Source organism: Gouania willdenowi, chromosome 20, assembly GCF_900634775.1.
Source record: "Gouania willdenowi chromosome 20, fGouWil2.1, whole genome shotgun sequence".
Taxonomy (NCBI): domain Eukaryota; kingdom Metazoa; phylum Chordata; class Actinopteri; order Blenniiformes; family Gobiesocidae; genus Gouania; species Gouania willdenowi.
Window position 1 is genome coordinate 11,854,429 of NC_041063.1, and position 20,130 is coordinate 11,874,558.

Consider the following 20,130-nt stretch of genomic DNA (forward strand, 5'->3'; position numbering starts at 1 on the left):
TGATTATCATGGTGAGATGTCAGTCTGTTGCGCCTATCTGCGCGAATGAAATAATTGTGTTCAGTCTCTTTAGGAACTGAATGTCAATTTATTTTCAACAAAAGAATGAAAACATCATTTGCACAGTTATGCCTCTTCAAAATAAATAATACATCTCGGTTGTACATGTGGATACCCAATTGTAACATAATTGAATTAAGCTATGAAAATATGGCACAAAACGATTATCATACAGTTTTTTTTTTTTTTTTTCTTTTTTTTTTTCACAATAAATATTCAAACCATGAATGAAACATATTTTTGATTATACAAGCTGGATTCTGCAAACTACAGAAGCAAAACTCATTTACTTACAAACTACAACTGAATTAAGGCAATCACTTCGGAGAGAACTTCTTTTTCTCACAGTCAAGAACAAGGACTGACCAATCAGCACGGCTCTCCATGATGCGCAACTTCCCAGCCATACCAGCCTTATACAAAAGCAGAAAAAACTGAACTGTGACTGTTTACAGCTGAGAAATAATACATTAGACTTTGCAAGAGAAAGGCGGGAAGAAACAGGAAAAAAAAGGTGTGACAAATACTACATCGCAACATCTGTGAAATGTTATTGTCCACAAAAAAAAAAAATAGAAATGAGACGTTTTCCTGGTTTACCCACAGAAGTCATCAAACTGACAAGAATTTAATTCTTTTTTATATGACCTGCACAACTTCACAAAACATCCTTAGCACATCAATTACTTGTTTATTCTGTATTCTATATGTGTGCAGAATCGATTCATTTAACATGGAGAGGTATACTGTAGCTCTGGAATCTATAAAAAAGAGACCCTCGCACTGTTCTCCCAACCTCAAATAATAGAGAGGCAAAGAAGAAATGCATTAAAAAAAAATGTCAAACAGTAAGGTGAATACCAGTTAGCTGCAGAGGACATATTTAATGAGAAACCGATTGTTTTTTAAGCACAACAATAGCAAAGGAATGCATCAAAGCATGTGTGCTGGGTCCATGCCCATCGCTGGGATAAAGACAGGTGCCTCCCTGTAAAAAGGCTTTACACATATGCATTCTGCAGTCAATGGTTCAACTACAGCCTGAAGTCTGAAACCTTTAATGTCTTTTGCACACAAGGTTTCATCCTCTTTTGAGTCACTTTTGAAGTCTGGGTCAAAACTTGCCATGGCACACTACTGAAAATCCATACAGGAAGGTAAACAAACCGCAAACCTTTGAAGTTTAAAGGTTTTTCTTTCAATCTCAAGTGTCCGCTTCCTCCAATGCGCTAAGGCAGACAAAGCTGCTTTCTCTGATAATAAATTACTTTAAATGTTGGAGTTCAAAAAGGTAATTGAGACATCATGGGGCTATGAGAAGACACTGGTTCCATCGCTGTTACCGTAGAGGTCTGCTAACTTTTTGAAGCGAGGTCCCCAGTTGCTGAGATAGTCATAGTTGTGATCAGAGTCTGTACTTAAGGATTCCAGCGAGCTTAGTGACTCCGCTACAGAGCCATTACCCTCAAAAGCATATGTCTGCAAAGAGTCATATGGGGGAGCCGACGGGTCAACATCAGCATCTTTTAGTCTTTCCCAAATGAACTCACGGAACACCACGTTGTCTGGGAGGGACTTGTAGGGTGGACGTGAAGCTGAGGGGTAATGGAAAAAGGTGGGGGTGTCTGGTGTTACGTCTCGTCTGACGTTGGGGTCTCGGATGATGTTGAGGTTGCGTAAAGTCACCATATCGAATGCCTCCGTGTCTTCCTCTCCCCCTCCTTCATCATCGTAGCGGACGATGTTCTCCCTGATGTCTCGTTCCTCGTCGAGGATCAGAGGCTCTTTCCGTCTTCGACGCATAGTCACGATGAGCAGAACCATCACTGCAGAGAAAAGGAGAGGTGACTCAAATAAAAAATGACTAAGGTTTCATTTCTTAGAGCAAGATAGCTTAGAGGATGCAGTAAGAGCTCCAAACACTGCTCGTTCCTATCCAGGGGTACATACAGTAGTTTTTAAATGGATCCTCCACAGTTTTAACAAATACGGCTTAAAATCTTTGAGATGTCTATTAAATATTCTAAGCCTAACAAAACGCATTTTTATAAACCTGTATTCCCCCATCTTGAAATCTGCCTCTAAACATCCCATTGTTTTCTTTTGGAGTGAAGCATTCCACCTGCATTTTAGTTCATTTAACAGCTTTTTCGGTCAAAATGACCATTTGTGTTGCTTTTGGTTGCTCTAAATAATGTCAAAGTAAACCTCTTTGATCCTTTAACAGTCCGTGATTAAAGCCAGTAAATCACACAAAGCAGCACAAATGGTCATTTTGACCGAAAAAAACTGCTAAAGGCAAATAGGGGGTGGGATGACATCATCAATCACATGATTTCAAACTGGCGAAAGATAATAAAGCAAATATGTTGCAAACCATTGTGTTTTGTTAGGCATATATCTTCTATTAAGGACATTTCAAAGATTTTTGGCTACATTTGTAAACACAACTTCTTATCCCCTGCAAGTGCCTTTTCTTAGCCTACCTCATAGAAGGCAGATGTTTAGATGCACTTTAATGGGAAAGGGAAGACTGGGGTGATTAAGTAGAAGTTTACATTTGTAGCGACAGGAACCTTGTTGAAGAATAATCCAAGCTTTTTAAGACTAAAAACGAATAAAAAGAAATGTAAAAAATTCTATAAAATGTGGGACCTTTTTTAAAGCAGTTGGTTTTATACTCACACTGTACATGATTGTCTCTATCAATGCTTATTTCCACTCGATGGATCGACATATTTTTCTTCATTGCCCACAGCACTTTTATAGTTTAGTTTGGCATGGCTCTTACACGTCATAGCCTCTGGGGAGAGCTCGTAATCACTGGTGGCAATAACTTTAATGGCAATAATGTATTAAAAGTTACAGATGAAGAGAGTTATAATCAGTGGTGCGCATAACTTTTTTGGTCTTGTCCTCAGGGAAGCACCTAAGGTTGTTGCTTGGTGCTCACTTTTTTAAATACACGTTTTACACAAAAACCTCACAGGAAAAACAGAGCAAAGGAATGCATGGATAATGTGACGTACTTCAATTTAAACTGAAAATGAATAGAAGCAACATAAATAAATGTCTGTTTTTTTAAGGAAATGACTGAAAACCAAATGTAAGAACTAAGTGTAATGACAGCTTACAAAGCACTTAGAATGATTACTACTTTAAAGCACTGAACAGTCTGTTATCCTACAGAATGGCACGATAACTCTTGTGAGCGTCTTCCTCTATTTCAAAAGCAGTTAAAGATTTCCGCTCCCAAGGCTCTTTTTGATTTACATTATCACGAAAAAAAATATTTAAAAACATAAATTATATCAAGTAATTATTATGTATGTGGTGTTCCTTACATGAAGCAGATTTCTAGAATAATAGATGATAAAATGCAAAAGGTCCAGTTCAGGGGTCTGCAACCTTTACTCTCAAAGAAACCATTTTACCTCATCTTACTTGGATTAAATTCCTCCCGGAGCTTATCAATAAAGACAATACAGTGTATTAAATTCTGTACAGTTAAAATTATATAGAATAATGTTTGATTTAATTTGATTTGATTTTTATTGATCATGTAAATGAAAACTTTAAAACAGTTTAACATAAATTAAAATAAATTGACATCAAGAAATAAAACAGTATCTTGCATCTTCAAATTCTTACACATCTCAGTTTTTTTAGTTTAGTTACTTTTTCTCTTGTCATTTTCACTTTTGTTGTCATTTTCCATATTTTACGTTATCTGTGTGTATTTTTTTTCCTTCTTTTTTTGTATTTTACTGTAATTTTGTATGCATTTTAAGTCATTTTGTAAAATTATGCTGTCCTATTTTCTCTCTTTGCATATATTTATTCTACTTTTGTACTTTTGGAAGTCATTTTGTGTTTACTTTAGGGGCCGCAAAAAAATTAGTCTGAGGGCTGCACGTGGCCCCTGGGCCACCAGATGCCTATGTCTGTTCTGTCCATCACATTCAAATGTGACCAAACTTTGCTCTTTTTACTTTTAATAATTTTCCTCACCTCCACAGTGTACTCAGTCTGAAAATGTCGTCTTTTTGTCTCTTTCTTCCTTTTCCTGTTGGTTGTGCACTGTGCAGCGCACACGACCTAATCACTAAAAGTTATAGCGTAATATTTCTTCATTTTTTAGGAAAGCTATGAATCAAATTGCCAGAATCAATATTCCCGTCACTGCTTCGTGTAGTCTTTAGTCATGGGTTTTGCAAGATAAAGACAAAAGTCTCCGTCTGTATCTGTATTGAAGATTAAGCATTAGTAGGGCGTAAGTGACAATATTAATATGCTGAAAATGGATATATCATTTCAAAGAATTAAAAAAAAGGCTTTTTTTCCAACTATATCCTTAGGTGCACTCATGTGGATTGATGCTAAATGAAGTTTTGAATAAATAATGTTTGTAAAGTGTTTTGATCAATCAACCTATATAAATAAGTAAAAAGCTTGAAGGGGAAAAAATGAAGGACAATTATTTATTTCAGAGAAAAAAAATATTTTTTCGTAGACAAGAGCCAAATATCCTCTTTGCCAGATATTGTATCTATCTGGATCAGTGATTTATCATAGTACCATGATCATTCACACTTTAAAATTTCCATCCCCATTACTAACAATTCAGTAGGTTGAAATGTGTATGGGCACCCCCATATCGTCAAAATAAAATGCAGGATCCAGATTGAGCCAGATGACACTCAGTGGGGTAATTGAAAAGCATACCTGACATAACTGAGTCAAATTTCAAACAGATTGGTTAATTACGAAATTAGATATGACATTTTAAAATTTTGCCAATGACAAGGGAGGGATTTTTTCCATTTTTGGAACTGATCCAGAATCAGTGTATTGATCCGTATGCCCTCCAAAATGTAATGGAATTTTTAATTTGATAAGGCCTACAGTATCTTTTGTGTAAATTTTTCTCAAAATCCATAAAGTACTTTTGATGTAATTCTGCTAACAGAAGTTATCGTGTACACAAACAGACAAACACACACAAACAGACAAACACACACAAACAGACAAACACACACAAACAAAGTGACCAATACTTCCGAAAAACGTTTTTGTTTTCAAAAGTAATAAATTCTGGTGAAAATATTCCTTCACTATAATAAGGGAGGACATGTAATTACAAAAAATGAAAACTATATCTTCCCAAAGCATTGTTCTTATGCTCTGGAAAGTCTGTTCAATTCTCCACTGCTACATCAATTCAATCATCAGAATACAATAAACTATAAGGGTGAAGTGATAAACTGAATGTTACCCAAGTGCGTTTTCAACACCGCCTACGTTTTGCTCCAATACTTGTTCAAAACTCCACCAAACTGGAAAGTGTGTCCCTTAGAGATCTTCTCAGAAACATTCCTCTCGTCCGTTTCCTCTCCCATACATTATTGCTGAAAATAACTCTACGCCCAAGCAAACTGGCAAATGTCTAATGATCTTCTATCCATCAACGTCAAGATGGTGCCAGTGAAATATTCAGCATTGGGCTACTGCAGGCAGACAGAAGAAGAGGGCCAGGAACTGAATTTACACTCCAGTTCTCATACTCTAATAAGGGAGCTAATGGAACAGAATGCTGTCACAGGACTGTAGGGGGTGAATGTGTCGCTCTTTGTTGGCTATGTTGTGATGACCAATGAGAGCAATTTCATAACTCGTGTTTTTCATTCCAAATGAACAATACCTTTTTAAAAAAAACCGTGTCGGTATGTCATTATAGGTTAACACTTTAGTAGTGGAATATTTTTGTGCATGCGTTTTTTTCTTTCAAAAGGTAAAGTAATACATTTCATATATTGCATAGTTGTGACCGTCATTGGCCCTCCCTATGGAAGAGTTAGACTTTATTAGAAAGAAAGATGTAAAGTGACAGGGCAGTGTTACATCTGAATGAACGGGGATACAAGTGTAAGAAAAAGGACAAGAGTGAAAACAATTAGGCCATGCGTTTAGTATAATGTGTTGCTACTATTGTGCAGAGGAATGAAATCTGCTTTGCCAGTGTAACGAAAGAGAGAATAATAAGGGAGGAAAGAGCCCAATGCTCAGACACTATGAAAATAAGAGTGAACAGATGCGTGTATAAGAGCATCTATTGGATGTCATCGCGTTGCACAGGACCCACAAGACCACAGCCACCAAAGGGACCCAAGGAGGCACCAGACACAGCCTTGGTGCCAACCAACTGAGGAGGAGGCTGCATGCTACTTTTTTCAAAAAAAAAAAAAAAAAGAAAAAAAAAAAAAAAAAAAAAAGGAAAAAAAAAAAAAGAAGAAAAAAAAAAAAAATAAATAAAAAAATAAAAAAATGTAATCGAGTTGTTTGAAAATTTGAGGAATCGTTTTAGCTCTAATGTGTACTATAATTTAATTAAATGACACATAAAATAATACACTGGTTGTTATGCTGTTGTACTCTTTTTACATGCCATCTAGATCAGATTACAACAAGGTACCACCATTACTTGAAAAACAACACCAAGATGGCTTGGCTGTATAACTGATGAACTCTCCATAACTGATCATTTCCTACTCTCATTCAGTGTTGCTCTCACCATTACTACCACTAAGCTCAATCCATTGCTCATGCTAAATCCAAATATTATTCCAGTTTAAATAGGGGTAACTCCAAGTCTCTGTTTTCTCTCCTCAATAAACTCACCTCCCCCCCGACTCACTGCCACCTCATTTCTACTCTACCACATCCTGTGAAACCCTAATGTCATTTCTCGCCTCAAAAATCCAGAACATTCATCACCACCTCAGTCAGATCTCTCCTCTCCCCACCTCATCAGAATCCTTCACATTTACTCATTCCTTTTCCACCTTCCAACTCCCTCTGAAATCTCAGATCTCATCCATCAGTCCAAACCATCCTCCTGTCAGTTGGACCCTCTCCCCACATTACTGGTCAAAGCCTCCCTGCCCTCTCTGGTTCCCATCATATCTGCCATCATCCACTCCTCGCTCATCACTGGAACTGTTCCCTCATCCTTCAAAACCGCTGCAATAACTCCAATTTTGAAAAAACACGGTGCTGATCCTTCCAATCTCATTAACTTGCACCCCATCTCAAATCTCCCCTTCATCAGTAAAAATCTCGAAAAAACAGTCACCAGCCAACTTCACTCTCACCTATCCCACAATAACCTCTATGAACAGTTCCAGTCTGGTTTATGCCCCCTCCATAGCACTGAAACAGCTCTTAAAACTAGCCAACAACCTCCTCATGGCGGCTGATTCTGGACTCCTCACCATCCTCATCCTCCTCGACCTGAGTGCGGTATTCGACACCATCTCTCACACCACACTTCTGAACAGATTAGCTTTGATCGGCATTACCCCTTAGCTGGTTTAAATCTTATCTCTCCTTCCGCCTCAGTTCATCCAGCTCAAATCCTTTAAATCAAACCCCTCCTCCGTCACTACAGGTGTGCCTCAGTTCTCAGTCCTGGGGCCCCTTCTCTTCATTATTTATCTCCTCCCCCGAGGCAAAATCTTCCGTAAATTAATTTTCACTGTTACACGGATGACTCCCAGCTCTACCTCCCCTCTACCCCCCAACCCACCCATCCCTTACCAACTTTATCACAGAAGTTAAATCATGAATAAAACATAACCTCCAAAAACTCAACAGTGACAAAGCAGAGGTTCTCCTCATTAGAACAAAATCAACACTCTCCAAATCCAATAGTTTCTTAATCCAAATCGACAACTCCTTGGTCTCCCCCTCCCCACAGGTTAAGAGTCTGGGTGTCATCCTCGACAGCACTCTATCTTACAAATCTCACATCAATAATACTACCCGGTCCGCATATTTCCACTTCCGTAACATTAATCGCCTCCGCCCCTCCCTCACCCGTCACACTGCCGCTATCCTTGTCCACAGTCTCGTCGCTTCCTGGCTTGACTACTGCAATTCCCTTCTTTTTGGTCTCCCCAACAAATCCCTTCATAAACTCCAGTTAGTCCAGAACTCAGCTGCCCGTATCACCATCTAAACCCCCTCTACCTCCTCACATCACTCCTGTTCTCCACCAGCTGTACTGGCTCGTCATTCAGTTCCGCATACACTTCAAGATCCTTCTGTTAACTTTTAAGGCCATTCACCACACTGCCCCCCTTACCGGACTTATCTCATCCACGTCCACACTCCATCTCGCTCCCTCAGATCCTCTTCCTTCATTCATCTGTCCACTCCCCCAGCCCGCCTTACCACCATGGGGAGCAGAGCTTTCAGCCGCTCTGCACCCCGGCTCTGGAACTCACTACCTCCGGATCTCAGGAACATGGACTCATTCTCACAATTCAAAGCCGGACTCAAAACCCACTTATATGAAACAGCATTTCCCACCTGACCCCCCTGCTCTGTCTCTGTGATTTAGCTTCACTTTTACTGTTGTTCTTATACTGTTTTAGCTTAAACTGTATTGTGGTTTTATACTATATTGTTGTGGTTTTATTATGTACTGTTAAGTGACCTGAAGGTGCTGATGTTTAAATAAAATGTGTCATTATTATTATTAGGTTGTAGCGGTTATTCTGTTACTTTTCCACTTTTTGTTTAATTATTCAAAATATATTTGGATGTTATTTACATTGAGTAGTATTTTAAGCAGGAAGTAGTCTCAAAAACTAAATTGCCTTAATTCATTTGTCCTGGCTGATTAAATAATTGACTTTCATGTTAAGTAAGTAATGTAACTTAGTTACTTTCTTGATGCAGTAACTAAGTAATGTAACTAGTTCCTTTTCAAAAGTTACAAGTAATTTGTAACTAATTACTTTTTCAACGTAACTTACCCAACACTGCGTGCTCTAAGGTGCTGGCGTTTCAGCCCACACTCTGGAATAGCACTATTTAATGCCTTAAGATACAACACAAAGCATTGTTTCCTCGGATTTAAGGAACTTCAGTCGCTTAAAATTCTTCTCGATACAGTACATCGTACTCTAAAGTGAATTACAAAGTGACACATGGAAATAGGATATTCTCAGTGCCCTCAAGAAAAGCTCTTTAGGGTTTAATGCATAGAAGGCAACCACGATGCATCAGAGATTGGAAAAAGGCCAACATCGAATCGCAACCTACGAGGATGAGCAGCTGGAATGGCTGAGCATACCAAACACTTAATGTCTGTTATACACCAAGGGTCCTGTACGACTAAAGTTTCAGCTTTGACAGTTTACCAAACACAAACATGATGTAACAGGAGTCCTGCTGTTCACAGCACTTGTTTAGATGATGTATGCTAACTGGAAAAGTGAAAAAAAAAAGGAGCGCTACAAAAAGCTTTTGCTGTAACTGAATTGTTTAAATGATCCACTCTGACAAGGATCAATAAAGAACAAGGTGAGTTTTCTCTGCTGCCCTTTCCCAACCAGCAGACATCATGTTCTCATTAGACTATTTTCACAGTGCTCAGAGATTCCGGTGGAACTCTTTGAAATCATTATTTACTTGTTCACCCGCACATACTCTGTGGCAGCGGGCCAAGGGGAAATTAATCAGCTACTGTGAAGGTGGATTATAGAAACGGAAGTCCTTTGCTTAAATACTAATTAATAGAGAATAGGGGGCATTTGTAGCCATAACATGCATAAGAAAATTTAAGCCTTCATCATCATTTTAAAGAAATATTTTCTGCCTAAAACTAACATTTTAACTGATATTTTGAATGCGTTCTGTCCTGGTGGGATATTTCCCTTCTATATTTGTCAAATCATGACAAAATTCAAACGGTCAATATAGCAGTGGACAAAATGCTAGTGGACAGAATTCCAACACATAAAACTAACCCTAATTGTAATCAAATGTTTGTTATAAAACACGTGATATCAGGGACGGCGCTACACCGGGGCAAGGGAGTGCTATAGCCCCGTCAGGAATTTGTGTAGCCCCAGTTAAGCTCCTTGAGCATTTTATTTAATATTTTTTAAATATTTTTATTGTGTGTGTCTGTGTGATAGGGATGGGAGGGGTAGAAGAGTCTTTTTCAAGCATAATTTTAGTGTTCACTAACAGTTCAATGCAATGGATAATTAAGAAAAAAACAGTTCCGTAGAAAATGAAGACCAAGAGCCCGTCTCCTAGGGAGCCTCTACAAACTTTCACCCATTTCTGTCACGCTACCTGTCACCTCCGCTTCATGTGAGCGCAGTTTTTCCTGCATGCGGCGCTTTAAAACATAACTGAGAAACCGAAAGGCAAACCCTCGACTCAGCAAACACGCAGAAACAACAACAAACACATCGTTCTCCTAGAAAACAACTACGGTGAGTTTGTTCGTCCCTGACGTTTTGCAGTTTAGATCTATTGTCTGATTATTGGCAGGCAAAAGAGTGGCTGTCAGGTGTTGAATAGGTAGCTTTTGCTCATTTTTTTTTTTTTTTTTTTTTGTTGCCATGGCCTTGTGGTCACTTGTATTATGCTTAACTAATTTGTTAAATATTCTTTGACCAAATTCAGTAAAAACTACATTTGTATCTAACATTCTGTGTTGTACAACTTATTTTATTGAAGAAAAAATGAGAAACTCCTCATAAAAGTAATATTTATTCTTTTTAAAATTTTCAGCACCCCCACATATCAATCCCGCACCCCCTTAGCACCGGGAGAGAAAAAAACCCAACGCCGTGCCTGCGTGATATCTATATTATTGTCCTATCACTTAATGAATCAGGGTCCAGTAGATCCTGATGGAGTGAATACCTAGGAGGTGATTACACTGAAACGACATCATATGATCAAATTATTATGCATTTTCACCTGTATCAAGAAGCTGAGAATATTATTAGTGGCATGTGGCATGTGTTTCAAAATAAAACACCTGTGACCACAGTGCTGGTCACCAGTTTAGCCCTTAGCACAGACTGGCTCCATAGAAATCTACAGCTCGATAACAGCTAATCAATGTCTTTGCATGTAGTGACGTACTGTATGTATATTTTGGTTCCTGTAATAAGCAGATTGGTAGTGAACCTCGCTTATATCTGGTGAAGCTACGGAACTGTCACACGTTATTCTCCTTGTCTGTTGAAGCAGAAATATTCATCATCACTGCCCTAGAAAATAGCCTTATCCCAAGGTTGATGTTTTTTTTGGCTCATTATATAATTATCATACAATTATGATATAACTTGTCATCACGTTGATGCTGAAGCCGTATATATTTAAAAATAATAACTTTTAATATCTCCACATTACATGCCTGTAGAGTCAAAGAGATTTGACTGCCCTATGTATCTAATTAAGATATTTATAGGTTTAACTGTAAATTTAAGCTTGGACATTAAATGGTAAACGTATGTTCTACTGTTTGTGCAGACTCTTAAACAAAAAGACAGAGGTATTAAAAAGGGACAAAAATAAATTATTAGACAGACGCTTGGATAATATGATTTATAGAATGTGTCTGATAGAATGCTCCAAAAAACTGCCTTGAGAGTGTGTATAAGGGGCTTTGCAATATCCTAATTGGCCCTCTGGAGGACTGAAAAATACCTGACCACTGCTGGGGAAACAAGCTTCTTAAGGAGATAATGATCATCTCAGTAGTTTAGTTGGATCATCAAAAAATGTCAATTAAAAAAAAAAAAAAAAAAAAAAAGTTTAAAAACTGCTTTTGCAATAAAAACTCAGGGGTGATCAGCACTGTTGGTTTGATGGTGCATCACATAAACAACAAGAGCCCTCAGGGAGAGCTCCACCAACTTTAGAGGTACAGTATCTACAGTACCTTCCAGATCATCTCCAAGATTGAACTTTTGACATTGTCTATCAGCTTACCAAATTCCATTTAAATCTATTCAGAACTTTTTTGAGATATCTTGCTCACAAACATTCAATTTAAAATAAACCCAAACAAACTAAAAAGCAAATGTTAGATTTGAGATAATGATCTGCATCATCCCCAAAATATAATCACTTGTTCCTTTTCCCGTTTAAAATACTTCTTGAAAATTTCATCTAAATCCAGCCATTCGTTTTTCCAGTTAGACTGTTCGTTGACAAATAAACAAATTGTGGCAAAAACATAACCTCCTTGGCGGAGGTAACAAAATACTTAAGATGCATACACTCGTTCTTTTATGCAGAGTTCTGTTGAATAAGTATGAAATGTAGGGATGGCCTGATAAGTATTTAAATCAATGCAATGCAATGCATCCGTAGATGATTCTGCGTAGATTCATGTGACAGATTATTAAAATCTATTACAGCCTCCTGTCTACTGCTGGGACATACTGTATATCAATATAGTGATAAATCAAGACATTTTTATATGAGTGATATAAATAAAATACTATTGTTTATACGTGTGGCTTTATTTTCCATTGAAATATTTGTTTTTATAATATTAATAATAATATATAAATTTTATATAGCACTACTTTGGACACTCCAAGTCGCTTTACAGAATTAAGGCATTATTCTTTCACTCCGTACTTGGTGGTGGTAAGCAACTATTATAGCCACAGCTGCCCTGGGGCAGACTGACAGAAGCGAGGATGCCATAATGCGCCATCGGACCCTCCGACCACCACCAACACTCACTCACACACTACATTCATACTAGCCAATGTGGGTGAAGTGTCTTGCCCAAGGACACAATGACAGATACCACTGGAGCAACTGTCCCCCACTGTGGCACTTGGAATTCTTAGTGGTCTCCCATCCGACTACTAACCAGGCCCAGCTTAGCTTCCGAGCTCTAACGAGATCGGGCACTATGAGATAACTACAATCCCAAAGATCTCATTGAATTGCCTCTCTCGCTCTCAGCTTTGCAGAAAACGATGAGGATAAAACATAGCGACACCGAAGCACCAGCAAGTGTATGTCCGTCTGTGTGGCTCCTGCCCCAAAACAAGCCAACAATACAGAACTCACTCTCAAAGGCTCTACCATTAGGAGAGGAAAAGCCAAAAGTGTTAACACATGTTGATTTTGTGCAGCTGACTGTTAATAAATGTGTCTAAGTGGCATTTTGACCCAGAATCAACTTTCTTGGAAAACTTTGAAAGAAAGGAATATCAATTTAAATCAATATTTTATTTTATGTTTGGATGTGGTTTTTTGCTTCATATCTAACCCTAATCCTAGCCCTACTTCTGTCATTACCATACATCTAATGTTGACATTTTGGCTAGGAATCCAAATGTACAGAACGCCAATAAACATCTCAAATGACTCAAATCGCAACTGGTCTACTGCAAATGTTTATTCACTGCCACGACTCAACCAATCATCACCTACTGATATGGTAGTTTTGTTGTCATTTTGCATAGTTTCTTGGCAAATCTGGGCTGTAGCATTGATTGAGTGCAAAATATGTTAAATATGTTTTACATCATTTTAGCCGAAATAATAAATGACAGTGTAAATATGAGGTAAACGATACAGTGCAACAAATAATTAGCACTTTACTGGAATATGGATTAAAGTCTTAATTTAATTTGTGTAATAATCGTGGTATTACAGTACACAGTCATTCATTTGTCCATATTTTTGCTGATAGTTTCAACCAGGGTTGGGGTCAATTAAAATTGCAATCTTGTAATTGATAACTAATTATGGCATAATTATAATTGTAATTGTAATTTTTCAAAATCTGTTGCTGTCGTAATCTTAGTTAAATTGTAATTGAGTTCCGATAATTGACTTTGTAATTGTAATTGCCATGGAAATTCTAGACCACGCTTCAGTTCTATGTACACTTCTACACATATGCAGTTAACAGTTATTAAATTATGTTTCATATCAAGCTTTCCCACATTTTACCACTTAAAAAAAAATATTACAACCTATATTTTCATTGATTAGGAAGACTAACAAGGTAACCAATAGATAGGAACGGAATTACATGATAGATCATTGTTTTCAGTGTGTTTTACAGCTGATTTAGGACCAGTTATCATATGGAATGCTCACAGAAAGCAAACACAAGAGGAAGGTTAACTTTTATTCGGTTATTTATTTCAGGCTCAGTAATTGTGATATATTGTCTATATCATTGACTTTAGTAATTGAAGATGTAATTGTAATTGACTTTCGGAGGATAAAAAAAAAAAAAAAAATGTGATTTAATTGTAATTGGAAAAATGCTGGTAACTGTAATCATAATAGAATTGTACTTGAAAATTGGAAATTGAAACTGAAAAATGTAACCCTGGTTTCCACCTGTTGTTGATGCATAAAGACCTATTGGCATTTATGTTTGATGAATGAATGAAGGTTTCGTACTTAGGCAGAATCAGCCGGAGCTCTGCATTGATGATGCATTATAACTGTAAAGAATATAATGGTAAATTAATAAAACTGAAAGACTATTAAGGCTGTGCACCCCAGTAATAACCACACACTCTATATCAGCTGATTAAAGGTCAAAGAAAATAGGTTTAAACAACCAAGGCCACACAATCCAACTTTGAGGACAGAATAGACTAAGGTCTTTTTTTCTCTATTCAGGAAGTAAAAGAAGTGGGAGGAATGTGACGGTGGGTAGGTAAGTGTCATTCCCACACTTGATGACAAAAAAGGAAGAGTTGGGAAGGAAAAGGAGTGAAGCAAGGAAAGATCTAGATAGATTGACAACACTATGGGATGACGATGGTAAAATGTAGATTGGGCCGTATTCTGGCTTGTAACCCATTCACAACAATGCAATCATATGCAATCACGGCTTCAAATGCTACCTACAGATTGAAAAAAGATCTTGATGGAAGACTATCAAGAGAGATCAGAATAATAGATTGAACGGAGCGGTTTGCATGAGTTGGTAACACAAGGGACGTAGGGGGTTTCTGATGAATATGCACATAGACGAAACAGAGAAAAGAAGGAAAGGGGCTGATCCAATTTGGCAAAACAGACCGATGGAGGACAGCTAAGGACACACAACCACATTCACACATGCACACGAGCAAAGCAACTTGGACGTGCATTAAACTGGAGGCCATTAGCTCTACGGCGCCCGTGGCCTGAGGCCATCCTGTGTAGAACAGAGCCAGCTTTCATTAGCGATGCTGAGTTCAGACCTGCGCTGCCATGTATTTCCCCCTGTTGCTCTTTTGAAGTTTTCATTTACCACAAGTCTGTGTCGCAATGAAAAGAAGTCAGGCATCAAGGGAAAGAGCATAAAAAGCCAGGTTTGACCCCATCAAAGATTTCATTTCAGTTCTTGTATAGGCTGTTTGGATCCTTCTCAGCTTTCAATGAAGCTCGCCTAACTGTTAAACTATGACTTTACTTTGATGGGGTAATACTTTGTATGTGGGTTTTATGAGCAATAACGCAGCCTGGAGGTGACGGTTCATTGCTGCATCTTTCACAGTATGCAAATGAATTCTTTTTTAAAAGTGTTTTCACCAACATCTTAACTCACTGTGAGGAAATGCCCTTGAAATGTACCATTTTACACGGTTTGAAGTTGAGATGGGAGGATCTATTCAAAGTATCAAACTTCAAGGTCTACAAATATATGCAGAACAAACTTTTGTGACATCAGGAGTCACTTTTCAAGTTTGCTTTGTAGAGTTTTTAGTATTTAAATTGTGAGCAATAAATACTTTGAATGTAATATAAATGGTTGTATCAGAATCAAAATGAGCCACAAATCATATCGTTGCAATGCAGGTAGCTAGAGACAAGAGGAACAAATTATTAGCACAACTTCAACGTAGCAGTAGCTGTTGTTTCCGTTACAGATTTTCGCCAACATAAAGCGATATTTCTCAATGTTGACAAAGTATAATTGCGTTTTGAACGTGTTTCCATTGACCATTGCTTTGGGCAGGAGCCTCGTAACTCCTGTGAAGTCTCATCCCGCGAGACTTCGCTGCAGAAAGACGGACGCTCCATACCACTCCATATTCCTTTGTTGTTTCGCGTCTAATGTGGCAGTAATAATTTTAAAGTGTAAGGCTAAGAAATGTCCCTCCAAAAAAAGAGAAAAAAAGTCCAGTCGCCTCTGTTTCTCGGAGAGAAGTGGTCATGTGACCAGGTTCTGTGACGTGTATTTGTGGAAAAAGTGTTTCCATTGCGTTTTTGCGACATGTTTTTGCAATATTTCAGTGTTTTTTCAAAATTCAGGTGTTTCCATTATCAGTTTTCTTTGCACTATTTAGATTTTGCGCATTTCCAAGGGTAACGGAAACCCAACTACAAACTCATTGGGGGATGTTACTGCACTCAGGATTGCAAGACAACATCGTTTTAACCTGTCTAACTGAACTACTGTGCCAAGGAACAAAGCCAGGATGTTTTGCCTGAGTTGGTAAAAACACAGATGTTGCAATGAAACCACTCACATAAACCATGCTAGGGTTGTTGTTCTTGGAAAATTCAGCTCGTTTTAATCAGGGCACTTTCACTTTTGTTGCAAATGAACTCTAAAACAATTCTTCTGCATTATAAATGCAAACGCTCCTAGCTTGGAACAAGCATACAAAGCATTCTCTTCTGTATCACTCTGTATACACACCTGTCATACTCCTGTGATTGTCTTAAAGGGGCCATGCACTGGGTGGCTTAGTGTTCTAAAAACTGCATTCAGCAACTCGGACCTGCTTGGAAAGAAGCCACACTACAAAGTGTACTCGTACATTTCATCCTTAACTAAAGGAAAAGCCAAAAGTGGCACAAAATGTTGATATTGTGCTGCTGGTGAATAATTTTGTTTATTTTATCTATTCGAACAGGTTAAAAGATTAAGGTGAAAGAGACAACTAGAAAAACGAGGGTATGATATCTTTTCAATGTTTGACCTCTGACAGACATTGAACTGCAGTTTCTATTTTAGACAACTCACTTGGCAGATTATATCCTGGTGCTAAAGTCAAAATTGGTTGTAAATACTCAAAGGTGCCAAGGTTTAAAGTGCATGACTGTAAATCTGCATTTACTCCACTTAACTCTGAACTTCTACATGAACAGCTAGGGTCAAAAAGCTGTTTCAACAACCTTTTAATTTACTTCTTTTTTTTTTAAAGCAGTGCTAATTTAAGAATTTGAGAATTTCGGATCATCTCATGAAGACTTTAGATCATAGATGATCATGTTGTAAAGAGAGCTACAAATCATTTCCCTGAGATTGCTCATTTTGTAGTACTGAAATAGTAAAATAATCGCATCGATCCATCCTTCACTATCAGGGTCTGTAGTCATATTTGTGTTTATTTACTTGGTCGATCCAAGTGGCTTAGTAGGTTTTGTGGTCATTTGTCTTGTTAAGTTTTGGCACCGCTTTGAGTTATTGTTTTTAAATCTAGTGGTGGTGGGCTTAAATCCAGGTGGGGTTCTTTCTTAGTTGGATTTCCTTTGGTATAGTTCTTGTGCATTGATTTTCCTAACCTTGTTTAATGTCATATTTTGTATGGCTAATCTTCTTAGTTTTCTCTTGGTCTGTGTGTCTCTGTGTGGGTCAGGAGGATGGTTTCTTTCTTAAATTTCTGGTTTATGGGGTGCCGAATGTAAAAACTCAGTCACCGTTTTAGAGCTGACATATTTTTGAACATTTACCTCACTTTCTTCACATTTAGCTAATTTTCCTTTCATTTGAGACAAATTCATATAAAATTGCATGTTCTATATCATTGTATAAACGTGTACATATGAAAAATAAATATAAATATAAATGTAATACAAATATAAATGTAAATGGTAAATTTAAATCTAAATGTAAAATATAAACCTAAATGTTAAATGGTGGCCAAGTGTAAAGCTAAATGTTTAGGAATTATACAAAGAGGGCTGGTCAGTGTCTGTCAATCAGTGATGTAGGCGGGACATCGTGATTGATAGGCACTGTCCTGCCCACTTTGCGTAATTTCTGAACATTTACCGTTACATTTGGTGACCATGTAACATTTAGATTTAGATACAAATTTAACACTAAGATTTACATTTAACACTAACATTTACATTTAACAATAACATTTACATTTAACAATTAGATTTAGATACAATTTTAACATTTAGATTCACATTTAACATTTAACATTTACATTAACATTAACATTTACAGGTCCAGTATTATGCTATTTTTCACCTTTCATCTCCATTTGTTCTAAGAACCCCAACAACATAGTATTTGAAGTTTATTTTCCCAAACTCAACTGTTTTCTGGAGTTTTAGTTCTCTGAAAAGTCAATTTCACGACGCTTCTAAAAACAGGCTGTTTTGGGGGGCTTCATACACATGCATGATTGGGCGTGTCTATAGATGCAGACTTCATGCCTCGCTCTTGCGAGGGAGATCAGCAATTTTCTTTTGCTATCCACACACTGTTTTTATTGTTTTCAGCCAAAAAAACCTGCAAATTACAGTAAAACACATAGCTATTTAAGTGGCTATTGTGATTGTGAGTCCGTCTCAGCGCTGCTTTAGGGCAGCACTGAGGAGTCAATCAGCAGCAGCGGAGTCAGTCAGCTGTTTCAAACTCTCACCGGCGTGTTAAGATGCCAAGTCACACACTTCTCCTCCTCTGCTCTCCTAACTACAGGAATAGTGCAGTTTTGTCCAACCGCTGTGTCACATTGTGTCACAAACCCATCAGATACGAGGCGTTATAACGGATACTAAAAATGAAACTGCTTCGGTTTTTTTTACTATGATATAGAACATGCCATTTGGCTTGCTTGATTTTAATTTCAAGGGCCAAACACCTTTTTTCATAATGATAATATTTCTTATTTTGAAGGTTTAAATGTAAGAAAGCAGTGTTGCATATTCACTTCATCATTGTATCTAATGCTCATGTGATTACATGAATATTTCTATTCTTTACAATTAACACGTTTCCTCAAGCAGATTTATCTTCATGCTTTAGTCACATTTGATTAGTATATGTGTTAGTGATAGCTTAGTGACATCAGACTTAAAATAAATTAAATTTCTAAGTAATAGTCTTTAGTCCAGTGGTGTTTCATTTTAGTTATTGTGCAAAATACAGACCAGTTTGATCTCAAATGGGATGCAGAGTATAGGCCAGGACAAAGAGCAATTTTAACAATATTGTGCCCTATTTTGGACTACAATAAGTGACTGATATCAGCGTATCAGTAGGATCTTCACCTAAATGTATTTTATTTATTTATTTTTTTTTTTTCCATCCTTTTAGGGAATTCTTGAGATTAAGCATGATTTTTAAAGAAAATAAGAGCTTTTTCAACAATTTAAGATTCATATTGTCTCCATTCATGTGATAAAGGCAGGAGAAAACTGAAATTTTGCAGAATTTGCATGTTTGGAGGGGATGAGATTCCACAACTGAATTAGTTGGTAATTTATAAAGTGAGTCATGTTGTCACCGTCTTTTTTTCTTTCTCCTGCAAGCTGAATTAAAAGCTCTGAAGGGCCGGATCTGGTCCCCGAGCCTTGTATTCAACATGAGCTGTAGTTTATTGCGCAAATGTGAGCGGTCTTTCATGCAAACACTACTTTTATTAGGAATTATCGAATATCCAAACCATCTCATGAAAACCCGCAAAATAAATACAGTTATCTGTATTACTTTAAAAAACAAGGAATGTAATACTTGGAGAGATGACACACTCTTCAAGTGAAATGACTATTTCAAAGTGTCAAAACAAACTTAGGCTACAAGGACACAATAAAAGTGGTTTTGATAAATTTAAAAAACTACAGTTGTTTTCTTTTCGAAAGTTCATGCAGCACTCTACCTGAAGAAACTTGCATGTGTGTTATCAACTTTTTTTTTTTTTAGATCAGGAGCTGGATTTACATTACAGATTCTTGGAAAATAAAAGGATATTTCTAAATGTCAAGAAAATATAATTGTGCTTTAAAAGCGTTTCCTTTAAAGGTTGTTTTGGGCAGGAGCCTCGTAACGTGAAATCTCATCCCACAAGACTTTTCTGCAGGAAAATGGATGCTCCACACCTACTGATAACACTCCGTATTCCTTTGTTGTTTCACGTCTAATGTAACAGTAATGTTTTTAAAGCATAACGCTAAGAAATGTCGTACCAGTGTGACCAGTGTTTCCATAGCGCTTTTGCGACACATTTCATTATCGAAACGTTTGAAATTCCT

General features: G+C 37.3%; 1 protein-coding gene across 1 annotated transcript in view; it reads right to left on the minus strand.

Annotated features, from left to right (window-relative positions):
• Positions 1-249: 249 nt before the first annotated feature.
• The window catches only part of LOC114454050 (cadherin-7-like), a 192,430-nt gene continuing 172,549 nt past the window's right edge, over positions 250-20,130 (minus strand). The window contains exon 12 of the mRNA XM_028434147.1: positions 250-1,886. Within this exon, the coding sequence (XP_028289948.1) occupies positions 1,372-1,886 (515 nt within the window). The 3' untranslated portion in view covers positions 250-1,371. The remainder of the gene's footprint in view (positions 1,887-20,130) is intronic.